Source organism: Thamnophis sirtalis, unplaced genomic scaffold (genome assembly GCF_051295495.1).
Source record: "Thamnophis sirtalis isolate CommonGarterSnake01/CBP01778 unplaced genomic scaffold, rThaSir2_p1.2 scaffold_5, whole genome shotgun sequence".
NCBI classification, from domain to species: domain Eukaryota; kingdom Metazoa; phylum Chordata; class Lepidosauria; order Squamata; family Natricidae; genus Thamnophis; species Thamnophis sirtalis.
This window is the reverse complement of record NW_028261385.1, coordinates 22,206,465-22,228,186: the sequence shown is the minus strand read 5'-3', so window position 1 is coordinate 22,228,186 and position 21,722 is coordinate 22,206,465. Positions and strand designations below refer to the sequence as shown.

General features: G+C 40.3%; 1 protein-coding gene across 2 annotated transcripts in view; it reads right to left on the bottom strand.

The window, feature by feature from the left end:
- Positions 1 to 5,462: 5,462 nt before the first annotated feature.
- Positions 5,463 to 21,722, bottom strand: part of EGFLAM (EGF like, fibronectin type III and laminin G domains) — a 122,884-nt gene continuing 106,624 nt past the window's right edge. The window contains exons 17-24 of one of the 2 annotated variants that reach the window (XM_087715431.1): positions 20,576 to 20,692; positions 18,988 to 19,168; positions 14,808 to 14,831; positions 12,543 to 12,621; positions 11,353 to 11,496; positions 10,774 to 10,857; positions 9,946 to 10,049; positions 5,463 to 7,566 (exon numbers count right to left, since the gene is read on the bottom strand). In XM_087715431.1, coding sequence (XP_087571557.1) covers positions 7,412 to 7,566; positions 9,946 to 10,049; positions 10,774 to 10,857; positions 11,353 to 11,496; positions 12,543 to 12,621; positions 14,808 to 14,831; positions 18,988 to 19,168; positions 20,576 to 20,692 — 888 coding nt within the window. In that variant the 3' untranslated portion in view covers positions 5,463 to 7,411. The remainder of the gene's footprint in view (positions 7,567 to 9,945; positions 10,050 to 10,773; positions 10,858 to 11,352; positions 11,497 to 12,542; positions 12,622 to 14,807; positions 14,832 to 18,987; positions 19,169 to 20,575; positions 20,693 to 21,722) is intronic. The other variant, XM_087715432.1, reaches the window with a different exon arrangement.

Below are 21,722 nucleotides of genomic sequence, written 5' to 3'. Positions count from 1 at the left end.
GGAGGGCTTATTTTCAGGGAAAGGCTTATTTTGGGGGAAACAGTACAATTGGGTGAAAAAGTTATGTTGTGAATATTTACATTGGAAGGTAAGAGATTCCCCAAAATAAGTTTATTCTGTAAATATCATTTCTTGGAATACTATCCGGAATGTTCACAGGATAGTAGTACAAAAAGTCAAGATGGGGCTGTAATGTGAAATTCTGCTTGTTTTTTATGTGCCATTAATTGCACCATCGTCGTGATTTCTTTTCAACCACATGCTGTGGATCCTTCCGAATAGCATGGAATGCCCAGGTTTTTTGTTTTTTTTAGCAACTTTTGACATTGTGTTCTATAAGTGACCTTTGCTGTTGGCCAACACGGTCCCCGTTTTTTGCAAACCGTTTTACCTTTTTGTGGTCGTTAGTAGAATTGCAATATAATGCCCACACAATTAGTTCCTATGATTCATTGGATAGACAGAGGACAGTTAGAGATACAGAAAAAGACAGACAGAATCAATGTTAATGCATTCACAATAGTGAGTTTTTCTTGATGCAATACAATCATATGTATCCCGCTTTCAATCTCAATATCTCCTTTCTCGTAACACTTCTTGGATTGCCTTAACCATTGAATGCACACACGGTTGCATTTCATACTCGATGTGCATTGTTTTTTAAAAAAAACTAAAATATCAAAATGTCTAAAGGCAAATATTTAGTGCCCTTTGACAAGTCCTCTGGCCTAACAGTACCCCTAAATGTAGCTGTTTTTGCAAACCTTCTGTTTGTATGGGCAGGAAGATGTCAGCTAAGGCAGATGAATAGTCAGAGAATGATCCTAGAGAGAAATGAGTCGCAATTGTTGCCTGCATTTTTGCACTCTCCTCAGAATAAGTGATATTTTTTTTTTGGTCTTTTAATATCCCTTTAACATTGGGGTGGAGTCAGGGCAACTGAATGGAACTAAGTGTTTACTGGCCGGGTGCCCTTCCTGTCACCAATGCAGAGTTCGCAGCAGATCATTTACTCATTGTGCCCAGAGAGAAACAAATGAACTGTGAGAGCAGCATAATTGGATTCCTTTAAGACATATGACCAATGTTCCCTCTAAACTGCGCGGGTGCGCGGCCGCGCACATGGCAACAAAACACCACGCAGCAGTTTCCAACTGCTGCCCAGTGGTTTTTGTGAGACGCCTTCCATGATAATAGGAGAGGAGAGCCAGCCTGGAGACAGCAATCACAAGGCAGAAAGTAGCTGAGAGAAGGGGTGTGGGGGTTGGGAGAAGGCATGGGACGGGCTCCCAGCAGCGGCTGCTCAGATTTGCCATTTGAGATAGAGAAAGAGAGGGGGGAGGGAGGGGGAGAATGCGAGTGTGTGTATCCCTCCTTCCTTCAGCCCAACACTCTCGCTGGCATTCTGGCCAGACGAGAGGGACTGTAGAGGGTCTAGGGCAGCAAGTCATTCGATGGGAAAGTTGCCTCTTGGAAGGAATGACCCGGCTTGGCTCCTACTTCGTCTCTCCTGCCTCTTTGCTTCTCTGTTCGGTCATTGGGCGGCAGATCGAAAGCGGGAGCCAAGCTGGGTCATTCCTTCCAAGAGGCAACTTTCCCATTGAATGACTCGCTGCCCTAGACCCTCGGCAGTCCCTCTCGTCTGGCCAGGATGCCAGCAAGAGTGTTGGGCTGAAGGAAGGAGGGATACTCCCTTTCCCTCTCTCTCATTAAGAGAGAGAGAGAGAGATAGTTGGTGGGCAGGCTTAGCACTTTGTTAAGTTTGTTTCTCTGTGTGTTGTGTATATATACATGTCTCCATGGATCCAATTGTGCAAGCATTTTTCCCCCCTTTAAAAGAATTTTTGGATTTCTCCTCACCAAACCTTTAAGACTGAAAGAGTTAGAGTTGAAATATAAAGAGATTGTCAATCGCCATACGGTTAGATTGATAGGCAATTATGGACTATCTTGATTATATCCTTCTTAGAAAGAATATGCTACTGTATGGTTGAGAAAAAGATCAAACTTCATTCCATGGAAACCCAACAAAGTTCATAGGGATGGTTTCTTTCTACGATGGGCTTCTTGGGTCAAGAGTGAATATCAGTTATCAAAAATGTAGGTAGAAAATTAAGCAGGCAATAGGCAATTGCAAAAAGAGAAGCCAACTATCTGAATTCTATTTATTTGCACTTAGTGACTTATAAATAGACTAATGTTCTGAAAACCTGACCTAAATTACTATGTATTTTAAATAGCTGTAAAGCTATGCTGAAAAACTTATTCTCACGGTATTGTGATAAATTCAATAAAAAGAAGGGAATTCTTGATGAACTTAAGGAGAAATGAGAGTATTGGATAGTAAATGGACAAATAAAATAAAATCAAAGAGAATATTTGCACCTCAGGGTTGAAATGAGATGTTCTCTCTTACTCTTTCCTCTTCCTCTCTTCTCTCTCTGTCTCTCTCATCCTCTTTCTCTTTGTTTCTCTTCTCTTTCTCTTCCATTCTTCTGTCACTTTCTCTCTCCTTCTCTGTCTCTTTCTGTCTCTCTTCCCTCTTTTTTTCTTCCTCTTTCCCACTCTTATTTCTCTCTACCGCCCAGTCTGTCCCCATACTTATCTTCAACTGATCCTATAAATCAATTGCTCTGTGAAACATGTGTGAAAAAAATTCAGGTGCTCAGGCATGAAAATATGCCGCTCAAACACTATACTTTTCCACACACACTGAAAAAAAATTAGAGGGAACATTGCATATAACTGTTTGAGGTGCTATTCCCTACCTCATCACTGCTCAGAGGCTGTTAAATGCAGCTTGGCAGATTTTGCAACTTGATCTCTGAATATCTTTCCACAATTTCAGGCAAATAAGGATAGGTATGTAGTGAAAATGTGGATTGGAAGAAACTGTTGTGTGTGAATCTGCTTTTTGTGCTCCAGGGAGGCAAGAAACGTTTATGAACTAGAAAATAGTTAGAATAGCAGACTGATTGCAAGCAGAGGAGGTGGGAAGAGAGAGAGAGAGAGAGAGAGAGAATTGAGTTTAAATATGGGAAACAATCATGCAGAGTTCTCCCTTATAGAAATCCAATATCACAGTGCCAATTTTGGAAATCAGAGGATGGTTAAATGTCTTCTGAATGACTTAAGAGAATAGAAATAAACATTAATTTTCTTCTGAGGCCCCAAAGGGCACTCTCAATCCCAAAATATGATAAAGCAGTGCCAAGAGTAGCATTTTCTGGAGAAGCCATCGACAGAAAGCTGCCAATGCATATTCATCAAATGTGCACAGTGATGCACAAGTGAGAACTTTGCAAATCACCTCCACTGGAAAACTGTTCAAGTCACAATGTCTCTAGCTGAATTTGCCGTTCACGGATGATCCTTTTTTCTCCTCCAAGTCTCCATAGGTCTCCATTATATGCCCTTTCAGATCCCCTAATACTTTATTTCTGCTCTGAATTTGAATAAGCCTTCAGACTGCAAAAAAATAATAACAATAATCTGCAAACCTATTAAAACTAAAATGGCATGACCTAAAATCACTCAACTGACTTTATGCAATTCTCCTTATGATGAGGGAGATTAAAACAAAATGAGGATAATGACATTTCCAGTGGAAAAAGGGAACTAATCTTTGTAATAAAGATTAGATCAGGTTGAAGCATGACTTGATTCTTATGGAAAATACCTAACTTGGTATCAGATGAAACAAGTTAGTTCTGAAATACATTTGGCCACCAAGAAAATACCTTAGCTATGAGCAATCTTAGATATAACGAAAAGCTCAACAGACAAACCACCAATGCAATTAATACACAATTTAGTTTCCAGAACTGAAACTGAAAACTGAAGGAAGGTTAACTGAGCTCAACCTTGTTAAAAACACACACACCTTTCTTTCCCCTAAAGGACAAAAAAAAAAAAAAACCTACTGAAAGCAAAGGCCTGATAGTTAACTGTATCAAAAATGAAACACTGTATCAGAAATGAAACAAAATCCACAGTTTTGTGGAGGAATTTCGAAATAACATGGAGCTTCTCAATGGAAAAATAACTTGTTCTGTTTTCATACATGGAGGAAAGCTCTTTAAATTGCCCTGTAGGATGGGCATTTTTGTAGAAGAAAGCAGCATTTTAAAAGACTTTACTTGAACACCTCGATTATTTTAAATGTAATTATTCCAATTTTCAGTTTGTCTGTTGGAAGATGTTAGGAAGAGGATGGATATTGGGTTCCTAAGAGTTCCGTTCTACAGTGGACCATATGTGATCAATGGACATCAAAACATCTGACTGGAGAAACTCATGTTTGCAGAATATACTTTCCTCCTCTGTAGGGTGTCCAAAAATTAGTAATGTGGTGAAAACATTTGATTGAAACACCACTACATCCTTTGGACTTGTGTCACATTTAAAAAGGCAGAGTCTCATTCCCACATCTTGATTTACTTTTTGACACACGCTCCCCACCTCTGCTGGTTTCCCTTATCTCCTCTAGCAAGTTGATGTTTTGAATGTTCAGTTAAAGAGCTAAGGAAAAGCTTTCTTAGGTTTCTTTAATGCAGAAAAAAAATAAGCAATTCACAAGTTTGTGAATTCTGTACAATATAATTTCATCCAGGAGAAAGGTCTTGAGCCCTCTTGAAAGAGCTGGGTGTTATTGTAGCACACATTTTTTCTATTTTTTTTCTCTCCAGACTAGCCAATAGAGAAGCAGCAGAGACCAGTCAGGTTCCTGCTGTTATAAATTTAGGTGGAGTGCAAGATTGTGGAAATGAGTGATGAGAAGAAGAAAGCAAAGAAGCACATGGTCAGACAGAAGATTTCCAAAAATTGTATGTGTGACAGGTTGCCTAATATAAGCTACTAGATGTTTTTCTAAGAATGGCTATGGAGACTTTCATCTGGGTAAATAGGCAATGTTGCACATATGAAGAGCTGTGCTTTATTTTGCAAGTTGATAATGCAATAGCGTGTGTGCATGCACTATTGTGTTTCAGACGCAAGCTGCCATGTTATGCCATCAGTAAATATAAACTGCTGGTATAACATTGTTGTGGCTGTTCTGTTAAGCTTTTATGTGGATGTGCTCCAGAGGTGGGTTCCTACCAGTTCGCACCTATTCGGTAGAACCGGTTTGTCAAATCTACCAAACCGGTTAGGAGAGGTTCCACCAGTGGACCCAGAAAGCAGGCCACACCTACAGAAGAGGTTCCAAAAAATTTTGAAACCCACCATTGCCACACACAGACACACACAGACACACACATACACACAGAAACAGAGAGAGAGAGAGAGAGAGAGAGAGAGAGAGAGAGAGAGAGAGAGAGAAAGAAAGAAAGAAAGAAAGAAAGAAAGAAAAAGAGTGAGAGAGAGATGAAAGAAAAAAGGGACAGAGAGACAAAAGGAAGGAAAGAGAGAGAGAGAGAGAGAAAGAAAACACATGGCCGACAAGCCACTCCCACCAGGTCACATGGCCAGCAAACCACTCCCACAAAGGAGGCCACACCCACAGAGTAGGTTCCAAAAATTTTTGAAACCCACCACTGATGTGCTCTCTGTGCATAATCTTCTATCCTGTTTAACATTTAAGAGTGCATTTAAAATTGCAAAGATTCTGGGTGTGTACTCTCTGAAAGTTCGGAGTTTTTTTTCTGCAATGTTAATTTTATTTATGCAAATAGGATGTAGCAGCAGCCTCCTCGTTTGCAAATAAAAACAGTATCAAAAAGCAACATATTTCATTTTGGTGGGCCTGTGATACGAGTGCCACAAAGAGGCTGGGAAAGATGAGTCTACGTGTTTGATTTTGTCAAACAAGTCAAGTATCTTGACTGCAAAACAAAGGAAGAGGAGGAGACAATTTTTTCTTCAAAAATACATCAAACAATTCAGGAAAACTTTTCTGAAAACAGATTCTAAATCCAAACAAATTTTAATGTTTTCAAAACTGTTGTTAAAAATCAACTTAACTAAATTTTCTGAAAGTTGCATGGCAAATAGCATCTACTATGGAGCACAATCCCATCTAATTTGTGGGCCTGGGCTACATAATAAGGGAGGATGCAATTTCCCATGGTTCCTTGGGGTCAATAGAAGACATAGACCCAAAGAACATTCTTCCATTTGCGCACAGTCCCAGTGGTCTTGCTGTTGGACATCAATTCCCTGTGCTCTGCTAGTGGACTTCACTGCCACCCCTTCATAGGTGACAATTCAGCTGGTGGTTGTGGCTTTAGCACCGCACCCAAAGAAGTTGGTATATATTTGGGGAGCAGCTCTCTTAGTTCGTGCTACCATACAACTATGGTTGTTGATGGTATTAAGTTTTAATTACGTTTGCTCTACCCTCTAATACGGATGGGCCAATCCACTTGCTATTTCTAAAGGAGAACTGAGGAGCAGGAGTGGAAAATGCACAGCCATGGGAAACATAAATGAAGACCTTAAAATTTGCTCTGTGCTAAAGCACATTAAGGTGAGGCAGGAGTTGTTCCTACCCTCAGAAGCCCTGGGCTCCATAACTAGAGTCACTATGGTGTAATGCTGAAAATATTGGGCGAAGACCAGAAGAGCCGTGGTGGTGCAGTGGTTAAGAGTGCAGTACTGCAGGCTACTTCTGCTGATCACCAGTTGCCAGCAGTTTGGCAGTTCGAATCTCACCAGGCTCAAGGTTGACTCAGTCTTCCATCCTTCCAAGGTCAGTAAAATGAGGACCCAAATTATTGGGGACAATATGCTGACTCTGTGAAGAGCTTAGAGAGGGCTGTAAAGCACTGTGAAGTGCTATATAAGTCTAAGTGCTATTGCTAAGTGCTTTGTTCACGCCTCTTCATGGCTGGAGACCCACTGGTGCCTTGGGCTTGTCACTCTTATTAAACCCAACCTATGTGATAAAGTAGGGAAAATTGGAAGAAGGAGGGCTGTGCAGTGCCTTCTTGAGCTCTTGAGGAAAGGCAAAATAGAAAACTATCAAATAAACAAAATAAATAGTGCAAACTCCTACACATCCGAGCCATTTCTTAGTCAAGGGGTAAACTGGCCCTGGTAAATGGCACTCACCCATGAACTAGACATGCCTGATAGATAGATCTGCCAGAAATCTGTAGGTTTTATGCACCGGGCATGTCAAGAAAAGCACCAGCCATTTGCAGCGGTGCTGGTGTTTGGTGAGGTTGTCCTGTAGTTGAAGTAGCAGAAATTGTGATGGTCCCTATAGAAAGCATTTGGTATGACTGAAAGAGTGCAACATCCAAAGGAATAGAGAAATGGCAAATGGTCCCTTTTGTTTTGCTTTCACTTCACTTCTGATTCACTCTTCCAGGTGTTTCGTGGGAGAAGTCCTCACTGTGCAAGATCAGTCATGTTGCTGTCACTGCTACACAATATTATCTTCTGTGTGGTGACGGATTTCTGTCTGTTACTTTCTCCCACAAGTGTTAATGTTCTTCCCATCAGCTGCATCTTCCACTAGTGAAATATGAAAATCTGTAGAAAGGGTGAAGTGCGAAATGCAACCTACCAGACCTCTCATGTACTGTCTATTTGTATGTAGCGCTATTTCTTTCATTCCCCCTGCAAGAGAGAAAAAGACAACATTTTGTTAATGAAGTTTTGTATGGCTTTTTTTTGTCAGAGTTTGTTGCATAAATTCAAATCCAGAAGCACACAAAGATAACTGATGCAGCAGGATTCACTAACTTCTTTATATACATGAGACTAGGTGAATAAAATGTGCAATACCAAGAGATGGTTCTTCCATGTAAACACAAGGCAGGAGAGTTACAGGCAAACACAAGTTGTTAGTTTCATTTCAGTAGACAAGCCCAGAGAGACTGCTTGTTTACTTCTCAGAGCAGCACACTGCTTAAGTTTCTGTTTCAATTCTCTGCACAGATTCAGATCTGTTTAAACTCTCATTGGCTGACTTAGTTGCTATGCCTATTCATTGGCTGACCTTGTTCCCATGTCTCCATTCAGTCCCCATTGCCTGATCTATTCCAGTCCATGAATATTCATACCCTGACATTTTTCTGGCCCTAAAAACCCCTTCAGAGGGGCCCCCAAAGCAAATGCGTTAAATGGCAGCAGTTAATATGATAAGGCCAAAAGCCAAATGAAGCACAATGCATTCCATGACACAGAGAAACCTTGAAAGTGACTCTTTTCTGACCTAGAAACCCTGTCAATTTTTCCCACTTTCTGTAGGCGTTTAAAAGTGAGGGTGGAGATCAGTGGGAACAGGAAAGGTCCCACCTTTTCATCCCGTCAGTGTCTCCCAGATAGATGGGAAACTCTGAAAAGGATCAGAAGTTGCTTCTGGATAAAGAAACTTCCATTTTTCAGTGGGCTGGAGGGGAAAAAACAAACTAACGGAGAGATAATAAATCTTTCCCCTGATAGAAGGTAGTCCATATAGGAGTGCTTTGCTTTGAATGTTATTTAAAAAATCATCATAAAATGTTACAGGGAACATCTTGTCCTTGAGGGCAATCAGTTCCATACAGTTTCCCCTGTATTTGGTTTTATTCAGGCATTGTTTCAAACACACAGAGAGAAGGGAAAAGACAATGTGGCCAAAACACAATTCAGAGTGAAACTTGGAACCATTTTGGGAAATGGTTTGTCCTTGCTGGCTTCATCCTAGGGCTGGGAGAGACTAATTGGCCCTAAGTCATCAGTTACCTGCCTAAGGTAGGACTAGAACTCCCTCTCTCTTCTGTTTTAGTCCAGTGCCTTTAACTACTCCACCTAATTGACCCTCTTTCAGCTCCAACATCTATCCAAATCTTTTTTCCAGAAAAACCTCTATGCTCTAGAGAAAATATGGAGAACAGAAAGAGGATTGCAGGGAGTTGTCCTTGGATTCCATCCCATATGCACAGCTGTATTGAACGCTGAATGTGGTTTCCATTCTTGTCTCAAGCCAACACAACATGGGAACAAAAATGAGGATGACCTGCAGCCAGAACACCACTTTTGGACTCCAAAGAGAATGGACTAATTTTTAGACTTGTTGTTATTGTGGGGCTGGGAGTATAATCAGAAATAAATGGTACCTTGGACATTCTTGAAAATAAATTTTTTTTAAAATAGGGTGATTCTCCCCCGCCCTACTTTTTACCTTTAAGTGGAGACAAATTGGCTTTTCCATTCTAATAATGTGATATCACAGGGGCACTTATTCAGGTGCTTTAAAAAGTACTATGTACCTGACAATAAGGTATGCATATATCCCTACAGTAAGATAATCCTCCCAGTTGCAATGTATGGCTGTGAAGATTGGACCATAAGAGAGGCTTAGTGCCTTTGAAATGTGATGGTGGAGAAGACTCCTGCGAGTCCCTTGGACTGCAAGGCGATCAAACAGGTCAGTCCTAGAGGAGATCAACCCTGACTGCTCTTTAGAAAGCCAGATCCTGAAGATGAAACTCAAACACTTTGGCCACCTAATGAGAAGGAGGGACTCATTGGAGAAGAGCCTCATGCTGGGAAAGATTGAGGGCAAAAGAAGAAGGGGACGACAGAGAATGAGGTGGCTGGATGGAGTCACCGAAGCAGTCGGCGTGAGCTTAAATGGACTCCAGGGGATGGTAGAGGACAGGAAGGCCTGGAGGAGCATTGTCCATGGGGTTTGCGATGGGTCGGACATGACTTGGCAATTAACAACAACAACAAAGATAATCCTGTCTATACCCCTATGCCTAGGAATTTATTTTTCAGGTTGGATGTTAAGCCAAAGAAGATTTTTTTCCCCAGATCGCACTGTTTCACTACAATGCTGAAGCTATTTTCTTGCTTATCAGTGACGGTCAGGGTTATAAAATATTAAAAATTGTAAGTCATATTAAATAGATGATTAAAACATTAAAAATATTAAAATTATGCAATATTAAATAAACTTTTCCACAATTCTTAAATAATTTTTTAAAAAAAGAACTTAGCAGGACTTACCAACAAATAAATCCCCATTGATATTCAACTGTCTCATCATTCCTGGTGATTTGCCAGTTCTGGCACCATAATCATCGACCGTGATCTTCCCAGATTGTCCATCCCTTAAATTGATAAAATGGTATGTTCCCACATTCAAAAGCTATCATAATGTTTCGCTGAAAATAAGACCTCCCCAGATAATAAGCCCAATCGGGCTTTTGAGCACACACACTTAAATTAATCCCTCCCCTGAAAATAAACCCTCCCCGAAAATATTGCAACACAGCAGCAGCCATGAGGTGGCCACGTTCGCTGCCTCCTGCACCTCAAAAATTATAAGATCTCCCTGGAAATAAGGCCAAGTGCTTATTTTGGGGGTCAAAAGAAAATAAGACCCTGTCTTTATTTTCAGGGAAACATGATATCTTATTTTAATGTGTAGAAGTGGTTGTACATTTTTCAGATGTTGCTGCTGATGGGACAACCATAGGATGATAGTAGAGCTTAAGAAGGGGAAGAAATCCCTTTGAGTAAGGGAGAAGGCCACATGCTTACAAAGCATTTCCTATGTTTTTGCAACAAAGTTGTTGTGTAACCCCACATGCTGGCAATCACACACTGGAGATCTCAGATTCCAAATGTTATGATAAAGCACATCAAAGATGCCTCCTCATGATATAGCATTATGACATCTACATGAAAAATTCAAATGTCTAGTCTTCAGACAACCATGTAAAAAAATGGCTTGCATTTTATTTTATTTTTAAAAAGAACATTGAAAGTGGGTTTACACATTGATGTTTAATGAAGGAGAGAACTATTCAAGGGTCAAGAATCACCACTTACCGAACTGCCTTAACTTTATGCCACCGGCCATCATTAAAAGAGCCGTTCACTGTTATATAAGCAATGCCACTGCCCAGATTGTAACTGAAAACAAAGGAAAGAGTCAACGGATTCTAGAGAACATACTATCATATCTAAGTTCAGTCCTTTTCACTATACAACAATCATTGGGCAACACTTATTTTTCTTTATTCTGTTCTCATAGCTGTGAATCTTCCGGGAAATTACAAGCAAAGGTGGTTTTAACCAGTTCTCTCCGGTTCGGTGGCTGCGGGAGACTCCGCCCACTGATGTAATGCGTGAGAACTGTGCATGCACAGAAGGTGGTGAGCATGCCCAGACAAGGCACGTGCGAATGAAGCAAGCACACACGTAAGCGCGCTCATATTTGCGAACCAGTAGGGAAGGTAAGTGATTCCCACCTCTGATTACAAAGCTATTAAAAGTGTTAAACCCCACCCATCCACCATGGTACAGGAGGGCAACTATGCCACGCCCACCATGGTAGAGAACCCCTTGTTAAAAATTTTGAACCCCACCCCTGCAGTCATGCCTGTTCCAAGTGAAAGGATTGCTTACCTAAAGACCAAGAATCCATCCTGAAGACCAAGGGAGATGAAGTCACTGTTGGATCGCATTGGGCTATCACCTCTCCATAACAATAGACCATCCATCAATGTAGTCTTAAACCTCATAAACACATTTGTTCTTGATCCCGACACTCTGTGTGATGTATGAAATAAGATTTCAGTGGAGTGGGCGAAATGACATAATCTTGATTGCAATAACTTCCCCCCTCTGGTAACATAGCATTAATTTGACAAGATGTTTCTCCTAAAGATCTGATAAGTATATCCTCAAAGTGACTTTAGGGAATAACAAATAACTAGTTGATTTGTAAAGTGTCAAATAACATTTTTTTAAAAATACAGATGGTTTGAAAAAAAGCACTGGGTTTTAATTACATGTGAGTAAACCCTCTGTGATGTGGTTCATATCAATATTAAAAGTAGTTCTTTCATAGACATGTTAAGAGCACTAGAGAGTATCAGTTTAAAGAAATCTAAGTTAGATTTTGGCTCTCACTGAAGGTTTCTATGTCTCCCTTTTTACCATATTTTCCTACTTAGCAGAGATAAAGATCCTGGTGCTTTACACAGTTTGGACTTCAACACCCGTCTCTTTTGTTAGAATATTCATGGCTGGGAGAGACATGGTAACAAAGTCAGCCAATGAATAGGAATAGCAACTAAGTCAGCCAATGGGAGCTAAAACAGATCTGAGTCTGTGCTGAGAATTGAAACTGAAAGAAGACTGATCTCTGTTGGTTCTGAACTCTGAACTGAAAACTCCTCTCTGCTGTATTGTTGCCTGTGTTTGCTTGTTACTACTACTACATTGGAGAAAACCTATATTGGTATTGTACATTTATCTTCATGTGTTAATATGTATATAAAGAAGTTAATGAATCCAGCTGAATCAGTTATCAGTGTGTGCTTTCTGGAAGTGATTTTCTGCAACAAACTCTGACATCCTTTTGCCAACATGGCCTATGGCAGCCGGGTAAAAACACACAGAAGAGATTGCATAACACTATATGGTATCTATTGTTTAAAATAAAACAACATGGATTTTAATCTAAATCTGGAAAGACAGTTCTTAGGCTTTTAATATTTGCCATGTGCCTGCGTAAAACCATAACCACTCACATATCGAAGAGGATTTCTGGATGACAGAACTACAAGCAAAACTTGACTGCATGAATTTACCTTTTAAGAATGTCTGGATTGTCATATGTAAGATAGCTGCGACCAATGAACTGTGGAATTTCGATGGTTTCCATCACAGCTAAAATGTTAAAGGAAACTTGATATCAAAATTCAAGTTTTATACATTCAGTGGTTTATATCAACAAACAGAAGAAGACATTAAAAAACATATTTTTCAGAAAATTCTCAGTCAATAATTTTTGATTTACCAGTATTTTTTTGGGACTATAAGATGCATCAGAGTATATAAGACGCACCACAATTATGAAGAGGTAAATTTTTTTTAAAAGTTTTTGCACTCTGCAGGCCTCCGAAACCCTCTGCACACCTCGCTTTTTACACCCCCCAAAAAGGCACGCAGAGCTTTGGGAAGCTCTTCGAGGGCTCCGAAGGCTGGGGGGGGGGGGGCAAAAACCAGCAAAAATGGTCCCGTTTTTGCAAACAAAAAAGGAGGGGTATGCAGAGGCTTTGGGAGGCTTGTAGAATGCTCCTGGGGGTGCAAAAACAGCCTGTTTTTTGCTCATCTTTGCCCACTCCAGCCCTCAGGAGCACATTGCAAGCCTCCCAAACCCATGGCCATTTTTGCAAAGGGAGCGGGGTTTCAGTAGGCAAAAAATGCTGTATTCAATGTATAAGACGCACCCTGATTTCCCCTCTTTTTTGAGGGAAAAAGGCGGTGTCTTATACTCTGAAAAATATGATAACTGTGATTCAAAGTTCCACTTTCACAGTGAGCGCGCTCACATTTGCATAACGGTAATGAAGGTACGTGAATCCCACCCCTGAGTGAAGAGAGACAGTGCAGAAAACATCCTGCAGGCAAGTAGGCTCCATGCACATTTGAACTATTCAGGTGACCTGAGGACACAGATAAACCTCCAAGTTGCCTCAACAACTCTCTAAAAGTATACAAATGATCAGCTGTCTTCAAGGAGTATAAATCCTTCCATTCCAAACCATCCAGTCAGAGCTAAAGAAGCTTCTTGGAGCAGAAGTGAAACAACTTCAAAGAAAACCTCCAGAGTCCAGTTGCCTCTTGAAAAAGCACCTTTGGGACTTTCATTGCAATTACTCAAGTTCTCAATGCAAGCTTGATTCCTTATTTCCACAAGATTCTACACTGTGTTTACCATCACCAGGGTTTGGCCATTTAATCTTGTGTGTTTGACCCTCTCAAAATATTCTGGCCCTCTCAAAATATTCTGGACAACAGTTCTTCAAACAATTGAACATATCGACTACAGCAGATGAGGGCTTAAGAGCAAAATTTTGGGAAGGCACCAAATGCTCTAATCTAAATCTAGTCATTTTCTGATTTATAAAATTTGTTTTTTTTTATTTTTCTAGTGTTTTAAATCAGCCGCGCAAGGCAATTCACAAATGCCACTGGCTCTAACCCTGTTTTATTAACTCATTTGTCTGCATGTAGTTATGTTAATATATGGGAAACGTTTACTGGTCATAAATAAGAGAACAAGTAGCTGGATATGAGCCAACTCATATAAGAATGTACTGGTTATGAGCCAACTCACAAAAGAATGTACTGGGCATTACAACTGTAATCCAGGAAATGATTATGAATCATACTATCCACAAATGGTATAAAAAGTGGTTTGAATCATATGGCAAAGTTTGCAAAAGAGGCATTATAGACACACAATCAAACCAGGGGTGGGTTTCAAATTTTTTTACTACCGGTTCGGTGGGCGTGGCTAGATGGTGGGACATGTGACTGAGTGGGCATGGCCAACATGACATCACTCATGCACACTCAGTCACATGACCCCCTCACCAAGCTATGCCAACCAAAATGGTGGTGAAAAGTTTTGATGGGGGGGGGGAACCTCCAACCTCCCCGGAACTAAAGGGGCGCTTGCAAACTACTCAGTAAGAAAAAAAAATGTCCTTCCACACTCTCCAGAAGCACTCTGCAGGCTTCAGCAGGGCTGGGGGAAAGGCAAAAATGGCCCAGCTTTTGCAAAAAATGGGCAGAAAATGGGTTGTTTTTCGCAAAAACTCAGGCATTTTTGCCTCTCCCCAACCCTGCTAAAGCCTGCAGAGTGCTTCTGGAGGCTGAGGGAAGACAAAAACACCTCCATTTTTGCAGAAAAAAACGGCCCTTGTGAGGCAAACAGCATCACAACAATACAAAAGATACCACGTGGCAAAGCATTGTGGCATCAAAGTCAAGCTTTCATCATTTTGGAGCCATCATAGCTAAAAGTGAACATCTATGCAGAGTTATTTCATAGAGATTTTACTTACTGTTCAAGCAGTAATTTCCACATTCTTCAGTGGAACAGCATAAAGCAGAAAAACATACAGATTTTATTTTTCAGAAGTAACAAAACCGTTCTATGTTCTATTGAAGTTTCAGGCATGCAACAGTTAATGAAGGTTGGCTCACACATTTATAACCTGTAATATTCTAACCTAGAATTTTGCAAGGGGAAAAAAAGGCAGTCCAGCTCAGGTAAATATTACGCTTCTCCTGAATGTTGCTCCAGGTTGTGGCTTTGTACGCATACACAGATGTCATCGGTAAGAAAACAAAAACTCTGATCTGATTGGCTGCTGCTGCAATTGGTATGATCAGATTTGAATGGCGGCCCTGCATTCCTGCAAACGATGCCTTACCAGAAGACCAGCCAAGATCCCTTTATATTCTTTCTCTAAATCAGGTCAATGGTCTCTAGCTAACACTCAATCATTGGTTGGATTAAAAGCTTCCATTGTGATTAATTCATCTTAAATCTGGCTTTGGTTTCACATGGATAATGGGTTTTGTACTTCCGTTACTCAAGACACATCATTTTCTCTACCCAAAATAAGTATGGCCAAGAATTTACTCAGAAGGCAAACTAAGCAGAGGTGTAGTCCTCTGAAGCCTGTTACCGATTCAGTGAGTGTGCTACCGAGGGCGTGCTTGAGGCGCGCCGGCGCAGCGCTAAAAAAGAAAGATTTTGAAGCCTTCGGAGTCTGCAAAGGTAAGTAGAACAGTGGAGGGGAGAGGGGAATCTGCTAAGCCACACGAGTTAGGAAGCAGGAAATCCGAGGATTCTAGCTCATATAAATTGCGCATCACGGCTGATTATCGCCCAGCTGATCGTTAGAAATACCGGTTCGCCTGAACCGGTAGCATTTCACCCCTGAAAGGAGCTTTCTTCCTGCAACTCCTTCTACCTCCTTTGAATTACATCCACCAGCATATTAATTCTCTTTCTCCCTCTTTTTTTTTTTCTGGATAGGAGGATTTGCCTCCAAATCGAGCACCATGCAACAATCACCCATTCATTTTATTGATTGATTGTTTGATTGATTGGTAGGGGGATTTTAAAAATATCTGATTCTATATGATTCTGGAGTATAGAAAAATCTAGGTAGGCTCAGAGTTATGATTACACATAAACATGATCTCGCAGGCTGGGTTTCTGGTTCTACATTTTTACCATGTTTTCTTTACAAAATTAGAAGCACATTTAAAAACCAGGGAAACATTAAAGTTTGAGAAAGTAGCAAACAAGTAGAACAGTGTTTCTCAACCTCCTCAACTTTAAGATGTGTGGACTTCAACTCCCATGGCTGGCTGGGGAAATTCTGAGAGTTGAAATCCACCTTACAAGTACACCTTAAAAGTTGAGGTTGAGGAACACTGCACATTAGCTGCAAGAACAGCTGGTATTTCCATGAACATTTGCCTATCCCTACATTACAGGAATATGTCTTGTACATAACATTTCTGAGAATATTTGTTTAGAAATTACAGTCTATCCCCAGTAGATCTACAATATATAGTTGCGGGCATTCATTCTTTCCCATTGAGAAGAATGGGAAAGAGAAAACAGCCTCTTAAAAGTATTCTCCATAGCGGAACAAATAATTACGGTACGAAGAAATATACTGCCACTTACTGGAGCACGCATGCATTGCACTTTAGTTGTTGGGGGAGAACTGAACTCAACAAGACCTCCAGTTTAAAAAAGAGAAGTTTATCAGTTCACTTGAGTCCAAAGTGACAGACTTCCTTTTTCCCTTTACTTTTGTAAATAATTCTTTGGTGGTCTCTGAGGTGTGACTAAGAAAGGATTTGTTCTAGCTGTCAAATTACGAGAAATCCAAAGAACCGCAAAGGATTAGAAGCTGCATTTTGCAGCCGAGGCCATTAGCACAAAGGAGGATAAAGTTACAAGGCTATAAATCCCCTTGTTTAAGGGCATGAGCTGAATCCTGCTGAATAAGACAAGAGGAAGTTTTTCCTTCTCATGTACTGGCAGCACCGAACTTTTTAATTCTCGCTCAGGAAGCTTCAAAGTAACCTGAGCTCTGAGCTTCGTCAGAATTTCAGAGGTGGTATTAGTTTAGGAAACTAACAATATAACCATGGGAATTTGTAATGAGATAAATTCAGCTTATCTGAAATTGGAGAAAGATTGGCACATGTTAAACAATTGGGGGGTGGCACGCCACAGTTCTATTGGCGGGTGGGTGTCTGTGTGTTCAAAATTCAGAAAATAAACAACCTTCTGGGTAGCATTCAAGCCTATAAAACGATAAATTTGGGGATGTGCAAAACAAAGTCAGGGAAAAAAAAACACATATCTTTGGGGTTCTGGATTATTATTATTATTTTAAGAATTATCAACTGCAATTTCCTAAGCTAATGAATCAGATCTATATCTGCCAAATCAAATGTAGATACAGAAAATTACTTGGATGTCTGTCACTGCAAAAGATGGCAGAGAAGGCATTCAGCTTGGTACAAATCAAAACAATGATTTACTTGGAAATACAAAGTTTCTCTATTTCTGGTAGATAGTCAAGAACATATTTCCCCCTTTTAATGCAGAAATGCTCTTAGTCAACCCGTAAATCAATCTAGGAGCCGATTTAGGTTGGACAGAGAGGTAATAGATTGCACTGATTTATTAACTTGATTAACTCCTGCCTTTGATCCTCAAAATCCCTAAATGGAATGGAAGTGGCTTATTTGAGGAACTTCCTCTCCCCAATTGAATCAGCCTGTCCCATTAGATCCACCAAAGAGGGCATGCTGCGTGTTACGTCATCTAGGGAGCTACATTTGATGGGGCCTAGACAGTAGGTCTTCTTGGCTAGGGCGCCTTCCTTGTGGTATATCCTTGTTCCCTAAAGGCAGCTTGGCACCCTACCCTTCACTTTCCAAAGGTTCTTCAAGACCTGGTTGAGCCATGAGGCCTGTAGACTACAGAGAAATATCAACTAGTGAAGTGGCTCCTTTATTACTAATAGCAATAGCAATAGCAGTTAGACTTATATACCGCTTCATAGGGCTTTCAGCCCTCTCTAAACTGTTTACAGAGTCAGCATATTGCCCCCAACAACAATCCGGGTCATCATTTTACCCACCTCGGAAGGATGGAAGGCTGAGTCAACCCTGAGCCGGTGAGATTTGAACAGCTGAACTGCAGAACTGCAGTCAGCTGAAGTAGCCTGCAGTGTTGCACTCTAACCACTGCGCCACCTCGGCTCAATTAACATTGCATATTTTTTTTATCTGTGTTTTATCATTTTTAATGTTTTTAATGATAATAAATAAGGTGGCTTGATGGAGTCACCGAAGCAGTAGGCGTGAGCTTAAATAGACTCCAGAGGATGGTAGAGGACAGGAAGGCCTGGAGGAATGGTTGTCCATGGGGTCGCGATGAGTCGAACAGGACTTCGCAACTAACAACAACAATGATAATAATTGTTGCTATTTGTGAATTATTATTTCCAGCTTTGTTGTATGCTGCCCACTTGTTTTGTGAGATGGGTTAACTATATAAATTTAAAAAATGAGTGAATGAAAAAAAAAAGAACGAACTTATCGCATAATGTGGCAACCTTTAACAGGAATTTATTTGTGAAGCTGAGGGATGTGGTGGCTCAGTGGCTAAGACACTGAGCTTGTTGATCAGAAAGGTCGGCAGTTTGGTGGTTCGAATCCCTAGTGCCGCATAACGGAGTAAGTTCCCGTTACTTGTCCCAGCTTCTGCCAACCTAGCAGTTCGAAAGCACATAAAAATGCAAGTAGAAAAATAGAGACCACCTTGCTGGGAAGGTAACAGTATTCTGTGCGCCTTCTGTGTTTAGCCATGCCGGACACATGACCACAGAGATATCTCTGGACAGTGCTGGCTCTTCAGCTTTGAAACGGAGATGAGCACCACTCCCTAGAGTCGGGAATTACTAGTAAATATGTGCGGGGGAACCTTTATCTATTTGTGAACCTAATGCCTATCAGTGGTTAGTAACCCTTCTGTGCCTCTTCTGTGGCCCTCTGTTTTTCATAACACAAAGCATATTGTATATGATTAAACAGCAGAAAATAATATGACTGACATTTTCCTGTAAGAGTTGGGAAGTAAAATCATTCTCAGGACAAGTGCATATACATGGAATTGCTATGATTATAGCACTATATTACCTTTCTGGCAGTTTTGCCCTTCAAAACCCAAAGGGCAATCACATTCATACCCATCTTTCTTGGGAACGCAGGAGCCCCCGTTGTCACAGGGCGCACTCACACAGGGATGGACCGTGTTCCCTAAGTTGACGCCAGCTGTGAAATCCTGCTTCGTGTCTATCGTCCGGTCATTCAAAACTATCTTTGTTTAAGAGATAAGAAAGAAGCTTTACTTGAAGATTCTACTCTATTTCTTTATTTATTATCCATCAAGTTAATCTTTTATGTTAAGCCTTTTTTTTTGCAATCAAAACTAGAAAAAGAAAAGAGTATTTGGAGAAGTTAGTCTAACATCTGTTTACTTTCATTAATAAGTTGCCCGAAAACAATCTTCCAAAGGATTCCACTGTTTATCCTTAATGGTTCGGAGACAAGAATGTAACATGAAGGAGCACTTTGGGGCTAAGTAATCAAAAAGCCTTGACTTAATTCCAGGTTGTTGTTTTTTTAAAAAAAAAAACAACAGTTTATTATTTAGATATTTGATCCCTGAACTGTAGAAGAGTTTGTGCAGGACAGAAGTTTGCAAGCGTTCTTGCAAGCCAAACTAGAGATGTAAAAGAACCTTCTCAACAGAAATTTCAAACCAGAATCTTCCTGCCCCAAAATTTATTTAATTCCCCATTTCCAGGGAAGGGTGCGCTTAAAAGGGAATATAGCACCATTTGCTTAATTTATACTGAACAAACTATTGTTCAATAGATTGGATTTGGGTATTCTGAAATAATGGATTAAGAAATTTTTGACTGCAATCATAGGTTTCTAAAAGGTGGACCAAAAGGTCTTCCTGCTGCTGTGGCCTAGAGGTGGCGCTCTTGCCTCGCAATCAGGAGGTTGTGAGTTCAATCCTAGGTAGAGGCAGATGTAGGGTCTCCTGCTTGGGCAGGGGGAGTTGGATTAGATGACCTGCAAGTCCCTTCCAACTCCGTTAATCTGTTAAAATAAGCTTCTATGGTGGTGCTTTTTTGCCATCAAGAAGGTATTACCAAAGCCTCTGCAGATTCTCACCCCCAAACTGACAATCTGTACTAATCCTGGAGCAGGAATAAAAAAATTCCCTTTAGAAAGATCGTGTAGAATAAAACCAAATGATTTCATTTGGTTTTCAGAGGCTGGGAATATTTTTTTAAAAAAATGATGTCCCTCCTTTCTATCTTCTCAGCTGTATATTTGTCAGTAGATATTTTTTTTAAAAAATGATGTCCCTCCTTTCTATCTTCTCAGCTGTATATTTGTCAGTAGATTTTGGCCTTATGGGAGGATTTGGCTGCAGATTGAACAATATCAAAAATGAATGAAAACTGGAAGATGCTCAAATCATGGCCAGTATGCCTACATTCTCTTCACCCTGAAAATGTGTACATGCCCAGTTCTGAATTATACATAATTCTCTGTACAAAGTGCGGCCTGATTTCTGCTTACTCATTATGAGATTTGGACCCCTTAAGAAATGTGTAAAAAGCAACCGAAACAAACAGACTCGTATCTAATGTTAACCCTAAAAATGTAAATAGCCAATAGTGAATACACTGTTTTGAAAAGCAGTTACCTTCTGAATACTTCCAGAGAATGGTTTCAGAACACCGGAGTTCTTTTTCACATCATCGTAATTTGGTACACCACCTATGAAGATCTCAGGGTTACATTTAATCTGTGTGAATGCTCCCTGCCAATAAATAACAAACATGAAAATAAATGCAAGAGAAATAAAATACCATATTTTTCAGACTATAAGATGCACCATAATTTTGAAGAGGTAATTTTTTTAAAAAAGTTTTTTACCAAAAAAAAGAGGGGGAGCATGCAGAGATTTGGGAGGCTCTTAAGAGTGCTCCTGAGGGTTCGGGGAGGGCAAAAATGAGCAAAAAATGAGCAAAAAATGAGCAAAAAATGGGCCATGCACAAAAATGCACAAAAAAGTGCATTCAGAGGCTTTGGGAGGTTTGTAGAATGCTCCTGGGGGCTTGGGGAGGGGCAAAAATGGCTTTTTTTGCCCTCCCCAGCCCTCAGGAGCACTTTGAAAGCCTCCCAAGCCCTCTGCATGTCCATTTTTGCAAAGGGGACGGGGTTTCAGTAGGCCATAAATGCTGTATTCAGTGTATAAGATGCATCCAGATTTTCACCCTCTTTTTTGATGGAAAAAGGTGCATCTTATACTCCGAAAAATACGGTATATCTCTAGCTGTAGAGTGAGAGTGGTTGCTTCTAGGATACCAAAGTAATGTAAAATGAAAATGGGACACTGAAGACACATGTCTGGCTTTCCTACACACAAAATAATAAATTTTAGATTGAAGATGGCTCTATGCAAAGCAGATCTCATGACAATAATAAAATGAAGAGTCCGCAAGTTGACCACTCTTTGATAATTCCTCTCCAGACAAGGAGTGGACTTGAGGTTGCCCAGAAGTGCTCCAGACAACAACCATTCATAAGTATACCACAAGACAGCTGTCTCTGCTTGATGTAAAACTCTGGGAGATGAGGAAATAACCAACTGCTCAAACCATGGTGAGCACTTTCAAAGAACATTAAATTTGCATACTTCCTTTTCTAATCACTTTGGAAATGGCTTGTTAATTGATTTTTAGTTGTTAGGAAGCTTTGAACCGACAAGGTTTTTTTTTTTAGCTCCAGATGAATTCACTTTTTAGCAAAAGACTACAATTTAAGAACTTTCTCTTTTTATAAACAGC